General features: G+C 36.0%; 1 protein-coding gene across 1 annotated transcript in view; it reads right to left on the bottom strand.

Annotated features, from left to right (window-relative positions):
• Positions 1–18,687, bottom strand: part of ERBB4 (erb-b2 receptor tyrosine kinase 4) — an 833,670-nt gene that overhangs the window by 248,523 nt on the left and 566,460 nt on the right. The window contains exons 16-17 of the mRNA XM_027873426.1: positions 16,206–16,338; positions 6,438–6,560 (exon numbers count right to left, since the gene is read on the bottom strand). Coding sequence (XP_027729227.1) covers positions 6,438–6,560; positions 16,206–16,338 — 256 coding nt within the window. The remainder of the gene's footprint in view (positions 1–6,437; positions 6,561–16,205; positions 16,339–18,687) is intronic.

Raw genomic sequence — 18,687 nt, 5'->3', positions numbered from 1 at the left:
GCATTCCGGATATGGGAACCAGAATGTACTCATGCATTGAGACCAGCAATAGCAAATCAAGTTCAGAGAAGAGCTCCTGACCATGTTTTGCTGGAATATAGAGTATAAAATGAGGAGTAATGGGAAATAAAGCTGGAAAGGTAGGTTGAAGCCAGGATCACTTAACACAGTTTTCATGGAATCAATTAAGTCAAGAAGGGTAGACTTACATGTGGTCATAAAGCACACAAAAATGATATTTGGCTCCAGAAATAAAGCTCAGACTTGACATGAAATGACATTGATTCCTGGACTAACATAAGTTCAACAAGTCTCTTTTCTTTCCTAAACATTATTGGTCATGACTTTAAAAGAAAAATAAGAAAAAGTTCTGGTCCAACACTTCTTGTCTAACATATATTTTCCCGTGAGTACTAGAACTGCCATAATAGAAAGCCAAGAAGTGACATAAATGGGAGAGTAGTTAAACAAAAGTGAATCTATGGTTGTGACTTAGGGAGCTACTTTAATTGTTAAATTCTCCCTGGGGGAAAACTAAAAAGGGGAGCCTAGTGTCAGTAGCCAATAAATCTACTAAAGGCCCTGCCACACCAAATAAAAGAATCTATTACACTAAAAAAAGACCAAGAGGCTATATTTTCCCACTGTTGCTATACAGGGTGGAGAAATGTCTAAGAACTATTCTAAGAAGTAATTTTAGAAGTCATTGTGTAGTGGGAATCTCAATGGACTCACAGTTAGAAAACCTGGGTTAGTGTCCTAAATCAGCCCCGGATTAACTGGATCACCTCTCTCTGGGCCTCAATTTCCTCAGTTGTAAAGAGAGGAGATGAGACACGACCTCTAAAGTACCTTATAATTTTAAAACTGTAAATTCTGTGAGAAAGGAGCCATTTTAAAACAACTGTAATAACATGTTAATGGATCCACTGCATTTGGGGTAGAAAGTAATACCCACATTGTTTCCATAATCTGGCCAAATAAAAATACTTATCTGTTGACACACTATGTTATTCCTGCAAAGACTTTTTGTTTTACTTTGAGATGTTGTCACAGCAGGCAACTGATCAATTGGAATTTATTTGCATTTTTTTGTGAAAAATATTTTTTTGTCTGTTTGAAACAAAGTCTGGGTTTTAATTAACATAGGAACTTAGCCTTAGAGCTAGAGACCTGAGAGGTCACATCGTCCAACTTCCTCATTTGGTGGATAAAACTAAAACCCAAGAGCTTAAATGATTTGTTTGTGGTCACATAGGGAGTTTGCAGAAGATGTGGAATTTGAACTCTCACTCTATAACTATACCACTCTTTCCATTCATGTCCCCATGACTGCTACTTGGCCTCCTTTTTTAGATCATCATACATGTTATACAACCTAACCATGTGTATCCACCAAGGTTCAGTCCTAGGCCTTCTTCCTGAATATCTAATTAGCCAGTCTAATATCTACTTAGCCAGTCTTAACCTCTTCTAATTTCCATTCTCACATTCCCATCTGCCTATTGGACATACTCCAAAGATATCTTAAAATGAACATGTCCAAAAATGAGCTCTTGACCTTCTCTCCTCCCCTCTTCTTAATTTTCCTATTAATGTCAAGGGCATCACCATCAACTCAGTCACATTAGCTTGCACTCTAGATATGATCTTTGAGGCTTCATTCTCTCAACACTCTCTTCCCTTCTCCATCCAATCCGTTACAAAGTCCTGTTGATTCTACCTAGGTAATATCTCTTATATAAGCTCTCTTCCCTCCTCTGACACCGTGACTACACTGGTGAAGGCCCTCATCTCCTTATGCCTAGGCAATTACAATAGCCTACTGGTTGGTCTCCACGTTTCAAGTCTTTCCCAACTCCAAGTTTTCCATTCAGCTGTCAAATCGATCTTACTAAGAGGTAGGTCTGATCATTTCATCCCTTCTCCCTCCCACTTCACTCTTTGCATTTAATAAACTCCAGTGACTCCCTATCATCTCTAGGATAAATATAAAATCATGTTTAGTCATCAACCCTTCATAACCTGGCACCCTCTAACTTGCCAGTTTTCTTACACCTCACCTACTCCTCTGTGATTCATGCTTTGCTCTTCCTCCTACAAAACACTCTATATCATGATTCTGGACATTTCCACTGGCTATTCTGAATCCCCGGAATTTTCTCCCTCCTCATTTCTATCTCCTTGCATCTCTGGCTTCCATTAAATCCCAGATAAATTCATAACTTCTTTTTTTTGGGGGGGGCAATGGGGTTAAGTGACTTGCCCAGGGTCACACAGCTAATAAGTGTTATATGTCTGAGGCTGGATTTGAACTCAGGTCCTCCTGAATCCAGGGCTGGTGCTTTATCCACTGCACCACCTAACTGCCCCTCAATTCATAATTTCTATCAGAGATCTTTCAAAATCCTATTTAATGTGAGTGCCTTTCATCTCTTGATTATCTTGGATTTATCCATTTATATACTGCATATAATATTTGTAGATATTTGTTTGCATGCTGTCTCCCCCAACAGATTATGAGCTCCATCAGAGAAGAGATTGAATTTTTGTTGTTTATTTAGTTGGTTGAGTTTTTTAATTTTATTTTTCTAATTATTTACTTTTTTTTCACATCTACAACAATGTAGCATAGTATCTGAAATATAGAAAAAAAGTTTATTAAAATTTTGGTGACCAACTGAGCAATTAACATTTCCAGGGAGGTGAAGGAATCAACTTCTCAACTGGGACAAGGGACTTTAAAGAGGAATCTTTGGAGGCCATTTAAGGGAACGCTCTTTCTAATCCATTTCTTGCTACAAATAAGGAAACAATTGTCATAGGTCCATATCCAGGGAAAGTGAGAGAAAGGGAGCTTACTACAAGGTCATTTCAGGGATACAGCCTAAGGAAAGCCTTATTGAGGGTGCCATAGAGAGATAGAGTAACTGCCTAAAACCTTGAACTTTTACATTAGACACCATATTGGGGAAACAGTTTCTAAAAGACTTAATCTCTTAAGAACCGTGACAAAGTCAGTCTCAGTGAAGAATACAAGAATTTGACTTATGAACCAGGTTAGATAAAATTGGACCAAGCTTTAAAAAAAAAACTTAAAAAAAGAATTAGGGGACAAAAATAAAAGGCAAATTACAGCAAGAAGGAGAAACCAGGATTAATGAAGGACTTACGTCCTGTATAATTGCAAGTAACCCTTAAATTAACTGCTAAAAAATTAAAACAACTTTCTTTTTTTGTTATTTATTAAAACCCATTTAATGATCCATTGTAGTGCTTAAAAATTATAAAGGAGGACTGAATGCTATTTTGAGGAAGGAGTACAAGACAGAAAACAAAAATCTCTTCCATATGCAAAGCTATGTGTCAATGAACTAAAGCCAAGAGAGAAGGTGTTGGCAGTGAGAAATTGATAGTGAAGGAACCAACAAGCCAAGCCTTGCCTTGTGGCTTGTCTGTGGAAAAAAATAAGGGAATGTGGAATACAGAATGTCTATGGTATCACAACATCACTTAAATAAACAAATTATGGTCCTTGATAACAAATGTAAACAAGACCGTAATTAATGAATTCCCTAACTGCTAATTATTCTTCCCTGCTGTGTACATTAGTTAATATCCAGTTTACAGTCATTATATATCCAGTTTTTCTATAAAACCTAACTTCATGATTGTAACTTAGAACCTATAAATGACATACTAGCATTTGGGCAATGAGATCCAACCAAGATAGAGTTATTTTTGAAACAAGAAGGCATAGTCATACATTCAAATTCTGACATATGTCCACATCATCATTCCTTCCAGTCACACATACTCCCTAATTTGCATTAAATTTTGCAAAACATGTCAAGTTTCAATATATTCGAAAGAGTCAGCATGGCTAAGGTGATAAGCAACAGACTAGAAACTCAAGGGCTACTGGTTCTAATTCCAGCTTTCTACTAACTTGCTCTGTGGCTCTATAAGGCTCTGTCTAGTGAAGTAGGGAATTGAAGCAATTATCCAGATAATTCAAGTGGAAAAGGATCCTGTTACTGATGGGCAAGGTTTTTTTTTCCCCTGGGGGGGGGGTTATCCAGATTGACAGTTTCAGTGAAATTCACTGCTTCATTTTTCAACTCCTCATAAGTACTTTTTCTGTATCGCCACATTCTTTAAGTCTTAGCTTCTTTGTCAAAAAGAAATGGCTCATTTCATAGATGGTGTAGAAACCATTATGATTTAAGACTATGATCCCAAAAATCACATATGCATATAATAGTTAAATTTATTCTATATAATAATTATGTTATAGTTATATGTTATATATATATATGACAAAAGATGGACAGATAAATCCACGATCAAAGTTAATATAGTCTGACCCCCATCATGGAGACAGAAATATCCAGAATAGCTGATCAGCACCTGACATCAAAATAATTCTACCAATCCCTGTCTTTCAACTTTTATAGACTAAGTATGATTGGTGGTTATGGTCTGCTTATTCTAGGCTGCTTCACTTATATGAGGCTCCATCATTTTTTTTTCCCTTCCTGAACATAAAACTCTTAGTCTCAAATACTGGGGTCACCCCACATCAGCCTGAAGAAGTCTGGGGAGGGCTGGTTGCCTGGAAATATTATGTGTGTTCTTTATCTCTTAGAACCAGAAGCAATAATGAGACTTGGGTGACAGAGAGATGGTCATAGGCCATACATCTTCAATATCATTTCTCCACTTGATCAGTTTATATGTTATTAATAAAACATCTTAGTTAGATCAGCTTAACAGGATTCTAAATCTTTGTGCTTCAAAGTCCAGGATTATATTGGCAGAAAGTTCAACAGGAAATAACCAGGATAAATGGTTTCCATTTTGATTGGCATTTGAGACCCTTTAGTTTTATAACTGAAAGAGTATACTTCATGCATGTTTACTATACACACTAATAAAGCTAGCATATATGCAACCTTTTAAAATATAAAATTAGATGCTGCATCTCAAGGATTTTTGTTGTGTAATATTGAAACAAATGGAAAAACCATTCTCTGGGCATATAGGTACTTTAGGAAACATATTAAGTGATTTTGATCTCTTCAACTAATATTACAAATATCCCTGACATTAAATAATTCTTGTATTTTGACTGTGCGACTAAATAATTCATTACTTTTTTGTCACATTTTAGAGGGAAAAATAGGCATGTATTCCAAATGTTGCTGTCCTGAAAGAAAATTAGTATAAAGGGTTGCAGTCCTAGAATGTTAGCTCTTTGAAGTTTGGAGCCATTTCATCTTTGTATTCCCATTCACTTAGCACATTATTTGGAACACAGATATTTACAAATTCTTGTCAGTTGATTAATTGATTAAACACAGAAAAAAATGATAAGTGACACATCTTTTTTTTAATAAAGGCATTCTTAAAAAAATACAAGCTTCTGTATAACTTCAAGAATTCCATTAGCCTTCAAGAGATATTAGATCAAGTACATGAGTGTCGTATGGTGCACAGTAGGCATTTGTTCGATTTTTCTTAGAATTATGGGGTTTAGTGACTTCTAAATTAAGGATGCCTTGGCCCCTTGGATGAGTGTGGCAGTATGAAAGGATGGAAAAGGACAGTGAAATGCTGCCTATGAAGGGAGGAAGAAATAGATACCAACAGGAAACTCTTACTTCACACTTCACTTTTTGGGGGGAGGGGTCTGTCTCATCCTGCCATTTTTATTTAAAGTTTTACTGATGTGTTTTGTTTTCAAATTACCATAAAATTTCATTTAAATCTTTGGTTACTAATCCATTCACAACTTTCAAGTTCAGTATCTATTTGTTTTTGCTTTTTAATGAGTTTTGACTCATTATTTTAACTGTTTAAGGATCTCCTCCAGAGAAAATTACTCATACCCATACAAATAAAATTACTCTGCAGCTTAGTCTCAGGGAGTTGCCCGGGGGCCCTGAGCAGTTAAGTGAGTTCCCAGGGATAGGTCAACTGTAGTTGTCAAAACTAGTTTAATATTTATATCACATAAAACAAAGAGATGAATGTATGTTTATGCATTCGTTTCACTTCTGTTTGAACATAATAACATTGACATTAATAAAAATGGTTTTGTGATAACCACTTTTAGATTTGGAAAGCACTTTCATATGTTATCTTATTTGATCCTCATAACAATTAGATGCTAATATTATCCCCATTTTATAGAGGGGGAAACTGCAGCTGAGATAGGTTAATTTGCCCAGGGCCATCATAGATAGTAAGCATCTAGGGCAAAATTTGAATGGAGGTCTTCTTTACCCCAAGTCCAGATCAATACCCAATGTGCCACCTAGATACCTTCAAAAGGACTGAGTTAGTTACAATACTGTCACGTATTCAATAGGCTAGCAAAATTCCATAGCCAACTTCCCCTTCAATATTTCATACTTCATAATGACTTAACTTACCTTATATACAGTTCCAAATGCTCCAGATCCAAGTACTTTTACTCTTTTGAGTTCAGTTTCCTTTAGGATTCGAAGTTGGGCCTGGTTAGGTGCTGTACCACTTGGGGTTAAGGGTTCTACCAACTGAAAAACAAAGGGAATTAAGATAATCAGTTTTATTATCAAATAACTACAATAATTATATATATATATACATATATATTCTATTTTGTTGTTGCTATTCAGTCATTTTCAGTCACGTCTGACTCTTCATGGCTCCATTTGGAGTTTTATTGACAAACATACTGGAGTGGTTTGCCATTTCCTTCTCCAGCTCATTGTACAGATGAGGAAACTGAGGCAAACAGGGTTAAGTGATTTGTCTAGGGTCATACAGCTAGTAAGTGTCTGAGGCCAGATTTATAAAAGACTTTCCTATCTGCTTCTCACAGCAACCCCATGCGGTAGGCAAGGACTATTATCCCCATTTTACAGAAAGAAGAAGCTCTTTCTTAGAGAGGAAGAATGACTTGTTCTAGGTCATGTGATTAGCAAATGCCTAAACTAGGATGAGCACCCAGGTCAGTCTCTTAACTCCCAGGTCAGAGCTCATTCTTCCATAACTGGTTATTGGTTGGTTGTTGTCCTTCATGCTAGAAAAGAACAAAATGGTATCACTATGTCAGGGTTAAAGTATAGCGTGACCACCTGTGGCTGCTCAGACAAAAATGAGCTTGGAAGGCTCTACCACGGGTTGGGCACAAATACTCCACATGGACATTTGTGGTAGAGATGCCTCTAAATTTGCACATCTCACATTTCATTCTATTATGGCACTGTGTATGTATACATGTTTTTGTCAAACAAAATAATTGTGTGACCTTAACCACTGCATCAGCGGTATGCACACACACACACACACACACACACACACACACACACACAAATACACATATATATAGTCATGCCAGTGATATTCTCTAATTTAGATACCATGAACTCTTTGAGGAATCACAGAATAAATTAATTAGGAAATACATGTGAATATTAGGTATCTAAGATTAATCATTCCAAATAATCATTAACTCTATCCCTATCTTGAATTGAATTATGTACTATTTTGCTCTGGTGGGAGCAATATCCTAGGGTCCCAACCCAGGGAAATTGGACTATTTTTTCCTTAAAAAGTAATTAAACTGTTTTTTGAGATTTCAGTGTCATTTCATTCAGATCTCAGACCCTGGTCTACCTGACTACAGTGGTGAAATTTGGTCTATTACAGGTACCTATGATTTAAAAAAAAAATACTACCTTCAACCAGTTTATAATTTAATGACAGAATTAAGATAAACATGACTAGAGAACATAGACAAATAAAAGTTAACATAGTGATTAATTCCTATGTGAAGCTAGTTGAATTAGTTGAAGGAACTCAGGAAGTTTAACCTGAAGTCAGGAAGACTCAGTGGAAATGTAATAGTCATCCTCAAGTATTTGCAGCTCCACTTGATGGGCTGCCATGTAAAACAACGAATATAATAATAATAATTCTTCACAAAGTGAAGAATTAATCACTCAAAAGTGATTTCAAGATCAAAAACTATGATTTTGCTCTTTTAAATCAAACTGAAAGTTGAGAAATACAACAGAATGAGCTAATCACAAAACGTAGCAGAAAGCAGTCGTAGAAAGTTTCTTGGGACAGGTTATTATGAAGCTCAAACATAAGTGTGCTGAAACCAGCTTGAATTAGCCAATTGCTAAATGATGAATGTGGAAATTTACACTTAGAAAATAAGCAAACTACAATTTGTAGCTGGATCTATGTTTTTCTTGATTGTCTAGACTTTAAAAAAATGGTGGCAAAAATACTCATAATGTTTAAATTTAATAGTGTGTCATGGATGCATTTTTTTTCACCTGGAGACCTAGTTGTTAAACATATACCAGTACACCACTGCTTAGTTTTCAATGAAGTGATGGCTAAGACATAGGCAGAGAGGAGGAAGGATGTTCTAGTCATAAGAAAAATCATCAGCAAAATTACAAAACAGGGAAATATTTAAATGGGGCTAATGAGCAGTATGACCAAAAGTTATGATAAACTAAATACTAAGAAAATAATTTGGGGAGATGGGATTGGTGGGGAGAACTGACTGAAATTAGGATGGCAAATGTGGATTTGATGACAGAGTGTGTATATCAGTAAGTGTGATCACATATATAATATTTCTTGTGTGAAACTGAGATAAGATGATATATGAATTTAATAGGTTCTATAAAATACACAATCTCAGAGTTTGAAAAATGCATATTATAACATATCTAGGAGATGGGTAATTCAGCCTTTAATGAAGATATATAAAGAGGAGAGCAAATGAGATAGCTCAGGTGGTTATATTTTGGAAGGAATATTTTTAGGAAATCTTTCCATATATCAATTCTAAATTTACCTCTCTATAACTTCTGTGCATTGCTACGTGTTATGCTATATAGGAATAAACAGTATAAATCAAATCCCTCTTTGAGTCCTGCTTCGGTTAATTCCTAAAGTAACTGTGACTAAAGTAATTTAAATTCTCTAGGCCCCATTTTCCTTATATGTAAAATGAGCAAAACATCTCTGTCAGAGGGTTGTTGTGAGGATCAAATGAGATAATACATAGTGAAGTGTTCTGCAAAATGTAAAGCACTATGTTAATTCTAATTATTTGTTAGTATTATATTTGTTATTTTACATAACAGCCCATCAAGTAGAGCTACAAATACTTCAGGATGACTATCACGTTCCCACTGAGTGTTCCTGCCTTCAGGTTAAACTTCCTGAGTTCCTTCAACTAATTCTCATATAACACTAACTAAAAGCCCTTCACCATCTTGGTTTCCTTCTTTGTGATGTTTTCCAACTTATTAATATCCTTCCAAAAATATGGCCCAAAGAACAGAATACGACACTCTAACATGGCCAGAACAGAACAGAGTGTGAAATGGGACTAGCATCCCATTAGTCCTGGACATTGCACCTCTCTTAACTCCCCTTTAAATTGCATTATGTTTTTGAGCTGCCCTGTCAAAATGTTGACTCCTATCAAGCTTATCATTCACTGCGACTGACAGATCTTTTTCAGGCAAACTGCTCTTCAATTGCACCTATTTTTCACTTGAGCATTCAAATAAGGAGTTGTGTGTTGGAAAATACTTAATCAGCTATTGGTGGGGATGCATACAAAACAGTTTTAAGATTAATTTGCATTATTGCTTTTTTCCATTACTTAAGTCTGGACAATTGACAAAACAGTAAGCCATGCCCTGATTTGTATTTTTTCCTGATTTCTGAGGTATGAAAGCTCTCACTGAAAAGTTACCAGTTGTTTCTAGAGAACAAGTAAGAGCCAGCTCCTCCAGACCTTTGAATATAAGACTTTACATTGACCCCCAAGTTTTGTCTCATTAGATTCCACTAGTCTTTTTGGATCTTTTGATATCGACTTCACTTTCCTCTTCAGGTCTGTATCAGCTTCAAATATGATAAGCATTCCATTGAAACTTTTGTACAACTCAGTGAGAAAAGGAGTTTAGACAGCAAATTGCCAAATCCATACAGGACTATTAGTAACCACTCCTTGGGTTTAATCATTAATCAGGTCTAAGTCTATTTACTGTAGACTATTACCCAGTTCACAGTTCTCCATCTTGTTCACCAGAAAAGCATGAGAGAAAAGGCAGGCAAGGGAAATAGCAATGTTTCTTTAAAAGTTAAATGAAAGGGACTATACTTTAAATACAGACAAATAGCCTGTCCTATTTCTGTGTAAGGGAAATAATTAAGGGTTACTCCTTCTCAAATTGCCTTGAAACCACCACCGTATTTCAAAGTGTCTGTTTACAAGGCTAAGTGTATTGTCCCTTTACAGCATGGGTACTATTATCATGCTTCTATGAACATCGCGATCTACTTCATTTGGCAGGCAGGCTCCTGTGTGTAGGTATGTCTATCAGTAGCTGGGAATCACTTTGTAGAGAAAATGTATAATCAGAAACTTTACCCCTAATCTTGAGCTGCTGCTAAAACAGTTTGATATTGTAATTTCCCCCTGTGGGGTTCATCTTCCCTCCTAATCATTCCAGTAAATGATACCATCATGTAGTCAGGTTCCTTTGCACTTCTCACTGAGACCTCAATTGTGATGGATGAGATAATCTATACAAAGTGCTCTGTAAACTGTAAAACACCATGCAACAGTTATTTTTTTTTAATTATTTGAACATCAGCAATAATAGAAGTTAAAAATTGCTGATTTGCCAGCCTGTAGTCATTTCAGTCAAAATTCTGAAGCTAGACGTACATGCAGATTTTAAATATATATGTGTATATGTTATATGTGTGTGTATATACAAACATATACACAAACACATATATACATATATATAGTGAGAGATAAATATCTACTTTGCACACACTAGTACCTTTATTTAAACAAATGAAAGGATTTAACTTCCCTCATCATTTTCTGTTTCATTTGTTCATTTCAGTTGTGAAAACATTCCCTGGAAAATGCAAGTAGCTCAATGGCTCAGTGTTCTAAGCATCTCTAGGACTATAAATTGCAAAGAAAGAATTGATCTGCATCAGTACTGGAGATTTCTTTGCTCTAGAATACCTTCTGAAAGTTCATTTACAAGTTAGCAGTAAGTCATAAAGTCTGCAATAAAGTCAACAGCTCCTTCTAGGAAACTCTCTATGTACTTCAAGTATAGTTCCAACAGGGGTAGTAGTGATTCACAAGTATGATTTTTTTTTTCTGAGATCAAAAGAGTGGATGTTCTACAGTCAAAATGAATCATTATGAAATAACTATATATTCCTTTATAATTGTTATATAAAGGGATAGGGAATAGACCTGTGATTGTACTGTAATAGGGAATTCTAGAGTAAAGAAATCTCCAGTACTGATGCAGATCAATTCTTTCTTTGCAATTTATAGTCCTAGAGATGCTTAGAACACTGAGAAATTTAGTGACTTGCCCAGGGTCACACAGTCAGTATGTGCCAGAGATAGAACATATACCATGCTATTTACTATGCTACACAGTATCTATATTTAATCTAGTGGAGTTTGTTAAGATAATTAATATCACATGCTAATTATTATTAATTATATCATTATTTAAAAATTAAAAGAGCCAGCCAGAGGACAGTAGGTAGAGGGCTAACCTCTGAGCCAAGAAGACTTGAGTTTAAGTGCAGCCTTTGGCACTGGGCAAGTCATTTGGCTCTTCAGTATTCTAAGCAGCTCTCTAAGACTATGAATTGTGGACAATGGTCCACCCTCCACTGGTAGAGGCAGTTTCACAAATACCCTGCTCCACTTGGGAGTTGCTTATATTATTGAAATCACAGGCCCAATCCCTACCTAATAATGATTAAACTCATATGTCACATATTAATTATTAATAGTTTATATACCTTCCCCCTTTTTAGAATCTGCAAACTAGAACATGGCCTTAGAGAAATACTTTCTGTTCTTACTCAGCTACTTAGTTCTAGTCTTAAACCCAACCAATCAACCTCCCTTCTAATCACATAAACACCCACATCTTTTTTACTGGCAAATAAAAGTATTTAGCTTCCTTATGACTTTTTGTTACAGTAATTAATCCCAACCATGAAAATAGTCACTAGAATATATACATTACTTTTTACATTAAAAGAATCTTTTTGTTAAAAACCTCAAGAACATGTTTATTTAGCTATATAATATACCCCTTAAGAAGGATGATCTTCAGAGAAGTACACAGGAAAAAATTCTCTCATACAATTCTTTAGCTGCTTAAATTTCCTATAACAGCTAGTCTTCTTTTTTTGAAATCTGAAAGCCTACATATGACTTTAGAGAGAGAGAGAGAGAGAGAGAGCCCTTTTTTTCTTAGTTACCTACTTAAGGGGCCTTAAACCTCCCGCTAGTCAGGCCTGTCATTCATTGCCAGGCTGCTTCTCTGTAGGGAATTAGCTCACTGGCTGCCCGGAGCTGATCAGGAAGAAGGTATCTCTTTGCCTCCAGCATGCCAGCTAAGCTGCCTAAGTGCATGGCTGAGGAGGGCTAAAATAACTGTGCATCGAATTTTTATATGTCTGAGCACAGTTGAAGGTAAACTGAGGGGCCCTAGGCAAAATTGTGGAGCAGATAAAGTTGGTCTTTGGTGCCTCTAGTCACCTCTTTCTCCACCTGTTTTACATCCTTAGTGCTCAGGACCCCTTAGAGGTGAAAGTCAGCTCATCTGGGCTACTACTGCCTATCTACAAGAAAGTGGCAGCAGCACCTAGACTGGGTCTCAGCTGACATCTCTGTGGGGGTGGGGAGAAGAGAAGTGAAATATACCAGGAAGAGATAGTCAGACTGTGAAGTGTGTAATACAAGAGCTAAAAGAACTAGGATGGTAGAGAAAACAGTCTCTGTTGGAGTAAGTGGGCTATGGCACACTCTACCTGAAAGAGGAGAGGAAAGCAGCAAACACTCATCCTCCCCACCCCCATCTCTGTCTCTCTTTTTGTCTATCTCTGTCTCTCCCATCTCCGTCTCTATATGTCAGTCTGTCTCTCTTTCTCTTTGCCTCTGTTTCTCTCTCTCCTTCAAGACTGTTGCATCAGGGGATGTAATTTGGAAATGGTGGCAATGGGGTATACAGAATAGCAACCACAGGTCAACATGTGTCCAATTTTTTTTTAATTCCATAAACAAGGTATTCTGTTTGTAGAGTACAGTGGCACAGGGTTCTGGGCCCCTGCATTTCTTTCATCTCTACTATGAGAACTATGAAAACAATAGAATGACTTCTGGTTTGTGTAATAGTCAGACTATGCCTTGGAAGAATCTTTAATTTCTTCAATGAATCTTTTATTAAAACATCTAGCTTTTATTTTCTTCTCTTCCTCCATCCCTTCCACTTCTCCTCTCTGTCTCTGTCTCTCTCTCTTGCACCCCCTCTCTTTCCTTCCTCCTCTCCTCTCTTTTCTCCTTTTCCTGCTCCCTCTCTCTTCCCTTCTTTCTCCCCTCCCTTTTTCTCTCCCTACTCCCCCTCTTCTCTTATTCCTTATACTCCTCTCTCTTTTCCATCGCCTCCCCTTCTCTCCTCTCCATCTCCTTCTCTCTCCCCCTTCTCTCTCTCCCTTCCTCTCTTTTCTCTCTCTCCTTCTCCCTTTTCCTCCATCCCCTCTTTCTCTCAATATAAGTTTATACTTTGAATATAATTATATGTATATATGTTATTTGAATATAAGCTCTCTGGAGACAAAGACTTTCCTTTTTACTTTTCTATCCCCAGAACCTAACACATTTTGTTTCATAGAGTAAGGTTTAACAAATGATGAATTGAGTTAAATTACAAGTAGAATTCTGTCCCTCAGTGGCTAGGCTATGGTGCACCCAGCTTAGGAAAGGTTGATGAAGAAGCCACATCATACATAGGTCATTCCAGTGGTCATTCTACTTGCCCTCTTCACTTCCTGGGTGTTCAAATTTAGAAGGTATGTTTACAGGCTAGGAAAAGCCTAGAATAGCCCCCTATCCCCATATTTACTGAGAATTAAGAGAATTATGGGGAAAGAAGTAGGTTGACACAAATAGTATAATCATAAGAGTCAAATGAAGTATTTATCATGTGCCAGGGAAGTAAGATGACATAATGAAGAGAAGTTTTGGAGGTTAAGGGACTTGGGTTGCCTTTTAAGATTGGTCACTAACTATCTCTGTGTCAATGGCCAAGTCATTATCTTCATCTACAAAATGAGATAGTTGAACTAAGTATCTATAAAGCCCCTTCTAGGTCTAATATTTTGTACTTCCATAGAGATACAATTAAGGGAAAGATATTTGGTCATTTATTTTACTAGCAGGTAAGTGATTTGTTTTCCCATTTACCTCTTATCCTCACTCTTTTTTAGGACTCAGTACCTTTATGGCCTATCTTTTCTCCAAAAGGTCTAACTGCTATGGTACCAGTCATTAAACAGAGATCTATTCCCAAATATTGGTGGTGGGTAGAAGAGCATGTACCACTAGGCTTCTCCCCCAGACCTAATCCTTATTTCCAGCCCTGTCTTCACCCCCAAGTTCCAAATCTATTTATCCAGTTGGCTACATGGTAAATCTATCAGGTTGTTTTACTAATTCCTTCAATTCAACATATCCAAAATAAGTTTATCATTTTTATTCTAAAGTTAATCTTTATCCATTTATGTACTTTACTCACTTCAAGTTGTATAAAATTATTAAGGCACCTGCTATGTGCAGAGAACTATGTTTTATTTCATTTTGTAGATATGTGTGTCTCTATCTTCTTTATTTCCCTACTATACTTTAAGCCCCATGAGGGTATGAGCTATATCTTAGTTAAATTTCTATCTCCTTCACTGGCATTCAAAACAGAGTGGGGACTTAATAAATGCTTGTTGGACTGAGCTGTCTGGCCACCCATTGTCTTATGATGTTTTCTGTTCCAAGCTCTTCAGTACCACAGGGTAGGAAAGAATGGCTAAAAACAGCACTTCTCAAAATGAAGAGAATAATATATTAAAACTTGATATGAAGCTTGAGGCAGGAGGACCTTCTGAGGGTCTCAGTCTTGGAGTAGGAGGAAAGGGAATGAAAAGAAGAATTGCAGAGCAATATGATCATATCTTTTTGCTTTAATGGGAGTGAGTTCCTTTATCTGAAAATATTTATAAAGGAGAACTAAGACAGAAAAGAGCAAAACTATAAAAAACTTAGTTTATCTGCATGAAAATGACTATTGTTATTAATGTGCTTTACTTATCATTTATGGATGAGCACATCATCCATATATACTAGATTTATTTTGCTATCAAATATGTTTTATTAAAATACTAAATACTGTTCATGGGGGTGATAATTTACACAGTATTTAACAAAATAAGAGGCATTATTTTCTTCTTTGGCTTTTGAGTCAGATTTCTATCTTTTTTCATCTTTTTGTTCCTAGCACTATCTTCCCTGAAATGCTTAAAACCACAGTATAAGAATAATATCTTATTGACAGAAATCATTCCAAAATGTTTCTCTAATAACAGACTTTGTCTTCTTCTATTCACTGACTTCTAGAAAAGGATAATTGGCCTTCACTATCTACCCTCCCAGGACTAGTATAGACCTTGACTGCTTATTCTACTTACAATGATATTTCAGTTATTGATTTTACATAATTTTCTTCCAGGTTCATTTAGTAACTGGTTTAAGACACTGAATTTAAAGTTGCAAAGTCTAAACATACATTGGGTATTGAATGGAATTTTAACTGGCTTCATCATACTGAGTTTAAGAAAGGGAATTTCATCTTGACTTTCAAAATAAAATATGATCATAATTCCATCACTAGAGTCTTACCAAATACCTATTATGTGTAGGGCATTATGCTATGTTTTGGAAGACCACTATAAAGCAAAAGGTATACTGGCTCTGAGGAAAGAAGATCAAGGTTCATATCCTGCCTATCCCTCTTCCTGTCTGTGACATTTTATGCAAGTCACTTAGCACTTGTCTACTTGTTCTCTCCCTTATGAAGTGAAGCAGTTGGTTTTGATGGTCACATGGGTTTGTTTCTACTCTAGCTCTATGATCTTTGTTGCTAAGACACCCTTACTGAGAACCGTTACAATAATAAAGAATATTACATAAGCACGCTCAGAGGGCTACAAAGCAACGTGATCTGTAGGGCCTGTGGGAGAAGATCTTAGTCTCAAAGTGTTATTCTAAGCTGAAAGTGAAATCTCACCTCTGTCTCCAGGAACCTCCTCAATGCTCTCTTCTTTTTGATACTCTTGCGACGAACATACACGGCAAATGTCAGGCCCAAGATCACAAGAATGAAGAGTCCACCAATAACTCCTGCAGCAATCAGGGGAGTTCTACCGACCAGAATACAAAGACTTTTATGTAAGGAGAGAAGACTGAATAGAGAGAAGAGGCATGCATGAAATTAACCACATGGAAAAGCATGACTTTTGTAAATCATAAATTCAGTCAGTTAGAAGAAAAACAGATAAAATAACACATAAGGACTGTGATAAGGGCTTTCATTTTCACACTCTAAAAAAGCCTTCATTTCAATATTTTTATAAAATGCCATGCACATACAACCAATTTTCAGGAAATGGGGAGACACAACATGCAGTTTGATGACAAATGTAAAACTGTAATGACAGAATGAGAAAAATATACCAGAACATTGCCAGAGGAGGATTTTAAATTAAGTTTTAGAGTCAACTACAGCTTTCCTTATTTCCTATCTAAGAAAGGAAGGGAAAATATAGTTTGAGAATGCAGACATCTAACTAAAAAGAATGCTGTAATACACAATCATTGAACACATATCATTATCTCTCATGTGTGTGATTGTTGACACCTCTAAGTATTTCCCAAAGTGTGTTCCAGGGGCCTCCATGCCCCTAGGACAATAGAGATCTCAAGTCCCTGGTACTTTATGGCATGGTTCTGGGTATCAGAAGATGTTGCCACCTTAATAGTGAGGACAAGACTAGAAAAAAGGATGAGAAAGGACTGAGATAGAAGCTCACAGATTTTCTAAAACTATAGAAAACAGAGTCAGGCTATGCTAAAAAAAAAAAGAAATTAAGAAAGAATGGGTGACTGTCTGGTAATATTATTCTCTGAGAACAGAAGCATGATATTTGGCCATTTATTTATGTTTTTCCTGAAAGAAAAATGTAAATCTAAAACCAAAAAGAGGCATGGTAAAGAAACACTAAGAAACCATTGCAACTTGAGGGTACTTGTGATGCATATGATTTCGCAAATCAGGGTAAGGTAGGAAGACAACTTTAGATTGAGTTGTCACTTTACACAAATTCTTCTCCTTTTTTCCCTAGCACAGTTGTCTTTCTGGCTTTATAGCTTTTTGTTGTTTTCATTTCCCATTCTATAATGTTTAGGATTAACAACACTGCAAACTCCCTGTAGACGATGGACTGGACTATATCTTTCTTCCATACCACTTAGTGCTTAATGGGTTGGATAAGGACTGGACTTGGAATCAGGAAGACCTGAATTCAAACACTACCTCAGACACTTACTAGCATTATTATACTGGGCAAGTTAATTGATCTCTCTCAGCATCTATTTCCTCTTCTGTAAAATAACAATAATATTGCACCTACCTTACAGGATTATTGTGCACATAAAATGAGACAAATTAAGGAGCTTTGGAAAACTTTACAGCATCATATCAATGATATTTTGTTACTGCTGTTGTTATTACTAGCCAGTCCAGTATTAGGAACTTAATAGATTTCTTAATAACTATCTTGATATCAAATAAGTTGATATCTGTGACAGAGGTAATAAGTAAAATGAATCCCTGAATTTCTGAGTTTATTTTTAATCTATTATGACATTTTATTCTCAACTCCTCTCTGAGGTGTTTTCAATACCTTCTAGAAGCTATCCAAATAACATGGCCACTATATATATACACACATATATATATACATATATATGTGTATATATATACATATATATACATATATGTGTATATATACATATATATGTATAATTATCTGTTATTGTTGAATACATTATTTTTTTCTCTCAAGGTTGTGTCTAAAATAGTTAGTGGATTATTGAGTAAGTCTTACATTATCTCAATATCCTTAAAAGATAAGAATGCAACTCATCATTACAAATGGCATTCTTATTTCCTAGCAATTATGTTGCCTTATAGAAGCAGAGAAACCCTAACAATGTTGTCCATCCCGAAGGACATTTTCAGACAAACCAAAGTAGTAAAGTCTGCCACAATCTAGTTACAATTCAACTTGTGAGTCCCTAAATGGGATTTTTTCAAAGGAAAATTACATATATGTGTATGCACATTTACACATGTGTATATACACGTGGGTATACATATATAAATATATGTATGTGTACACATATACATGCACATACATCTCTATACTTACCTACACATTCGTGTGTGAATGTGCACACACACACACACACATACACACGCACATACACACCAGGAAAATCAAACTAGGTTATAGACACATGGCAATCACTATACTAAATTAGCATCATATTCTCAAGAATAGGAGTCAAAGAAGTATTTAGCATAATGCATCACACTCAGGTATTGAGCTCAGCTGCTAAAAATTCACCTGAAAGGCCGATTTGGCAGAAATTATTACAAAGATTTGGTTTCCCAAGAAAGACTAATTTTATAGTGACAAGAGTTGGTT

The sequence above is a fragment of the Vombatus ursinus genome, unplaced genomic scaffold (genome assembly GCF_900497805.2).
Source record: "Vombatus ursinus unplaced genomic scaffold, bare-nosed wombat genome assembly UNPS02014802.1, whole genome shotgun sequence".
Taxonomy (NCBI): Eukaryota; Metazoa; Chordata; class Mammalia; order Diprotodontia; family Vombatidae; genus Vombatus; species Vombatus ursinus.
This window is presented reverse-complemented; position numbering and strand designations above follow the sequence as displayed.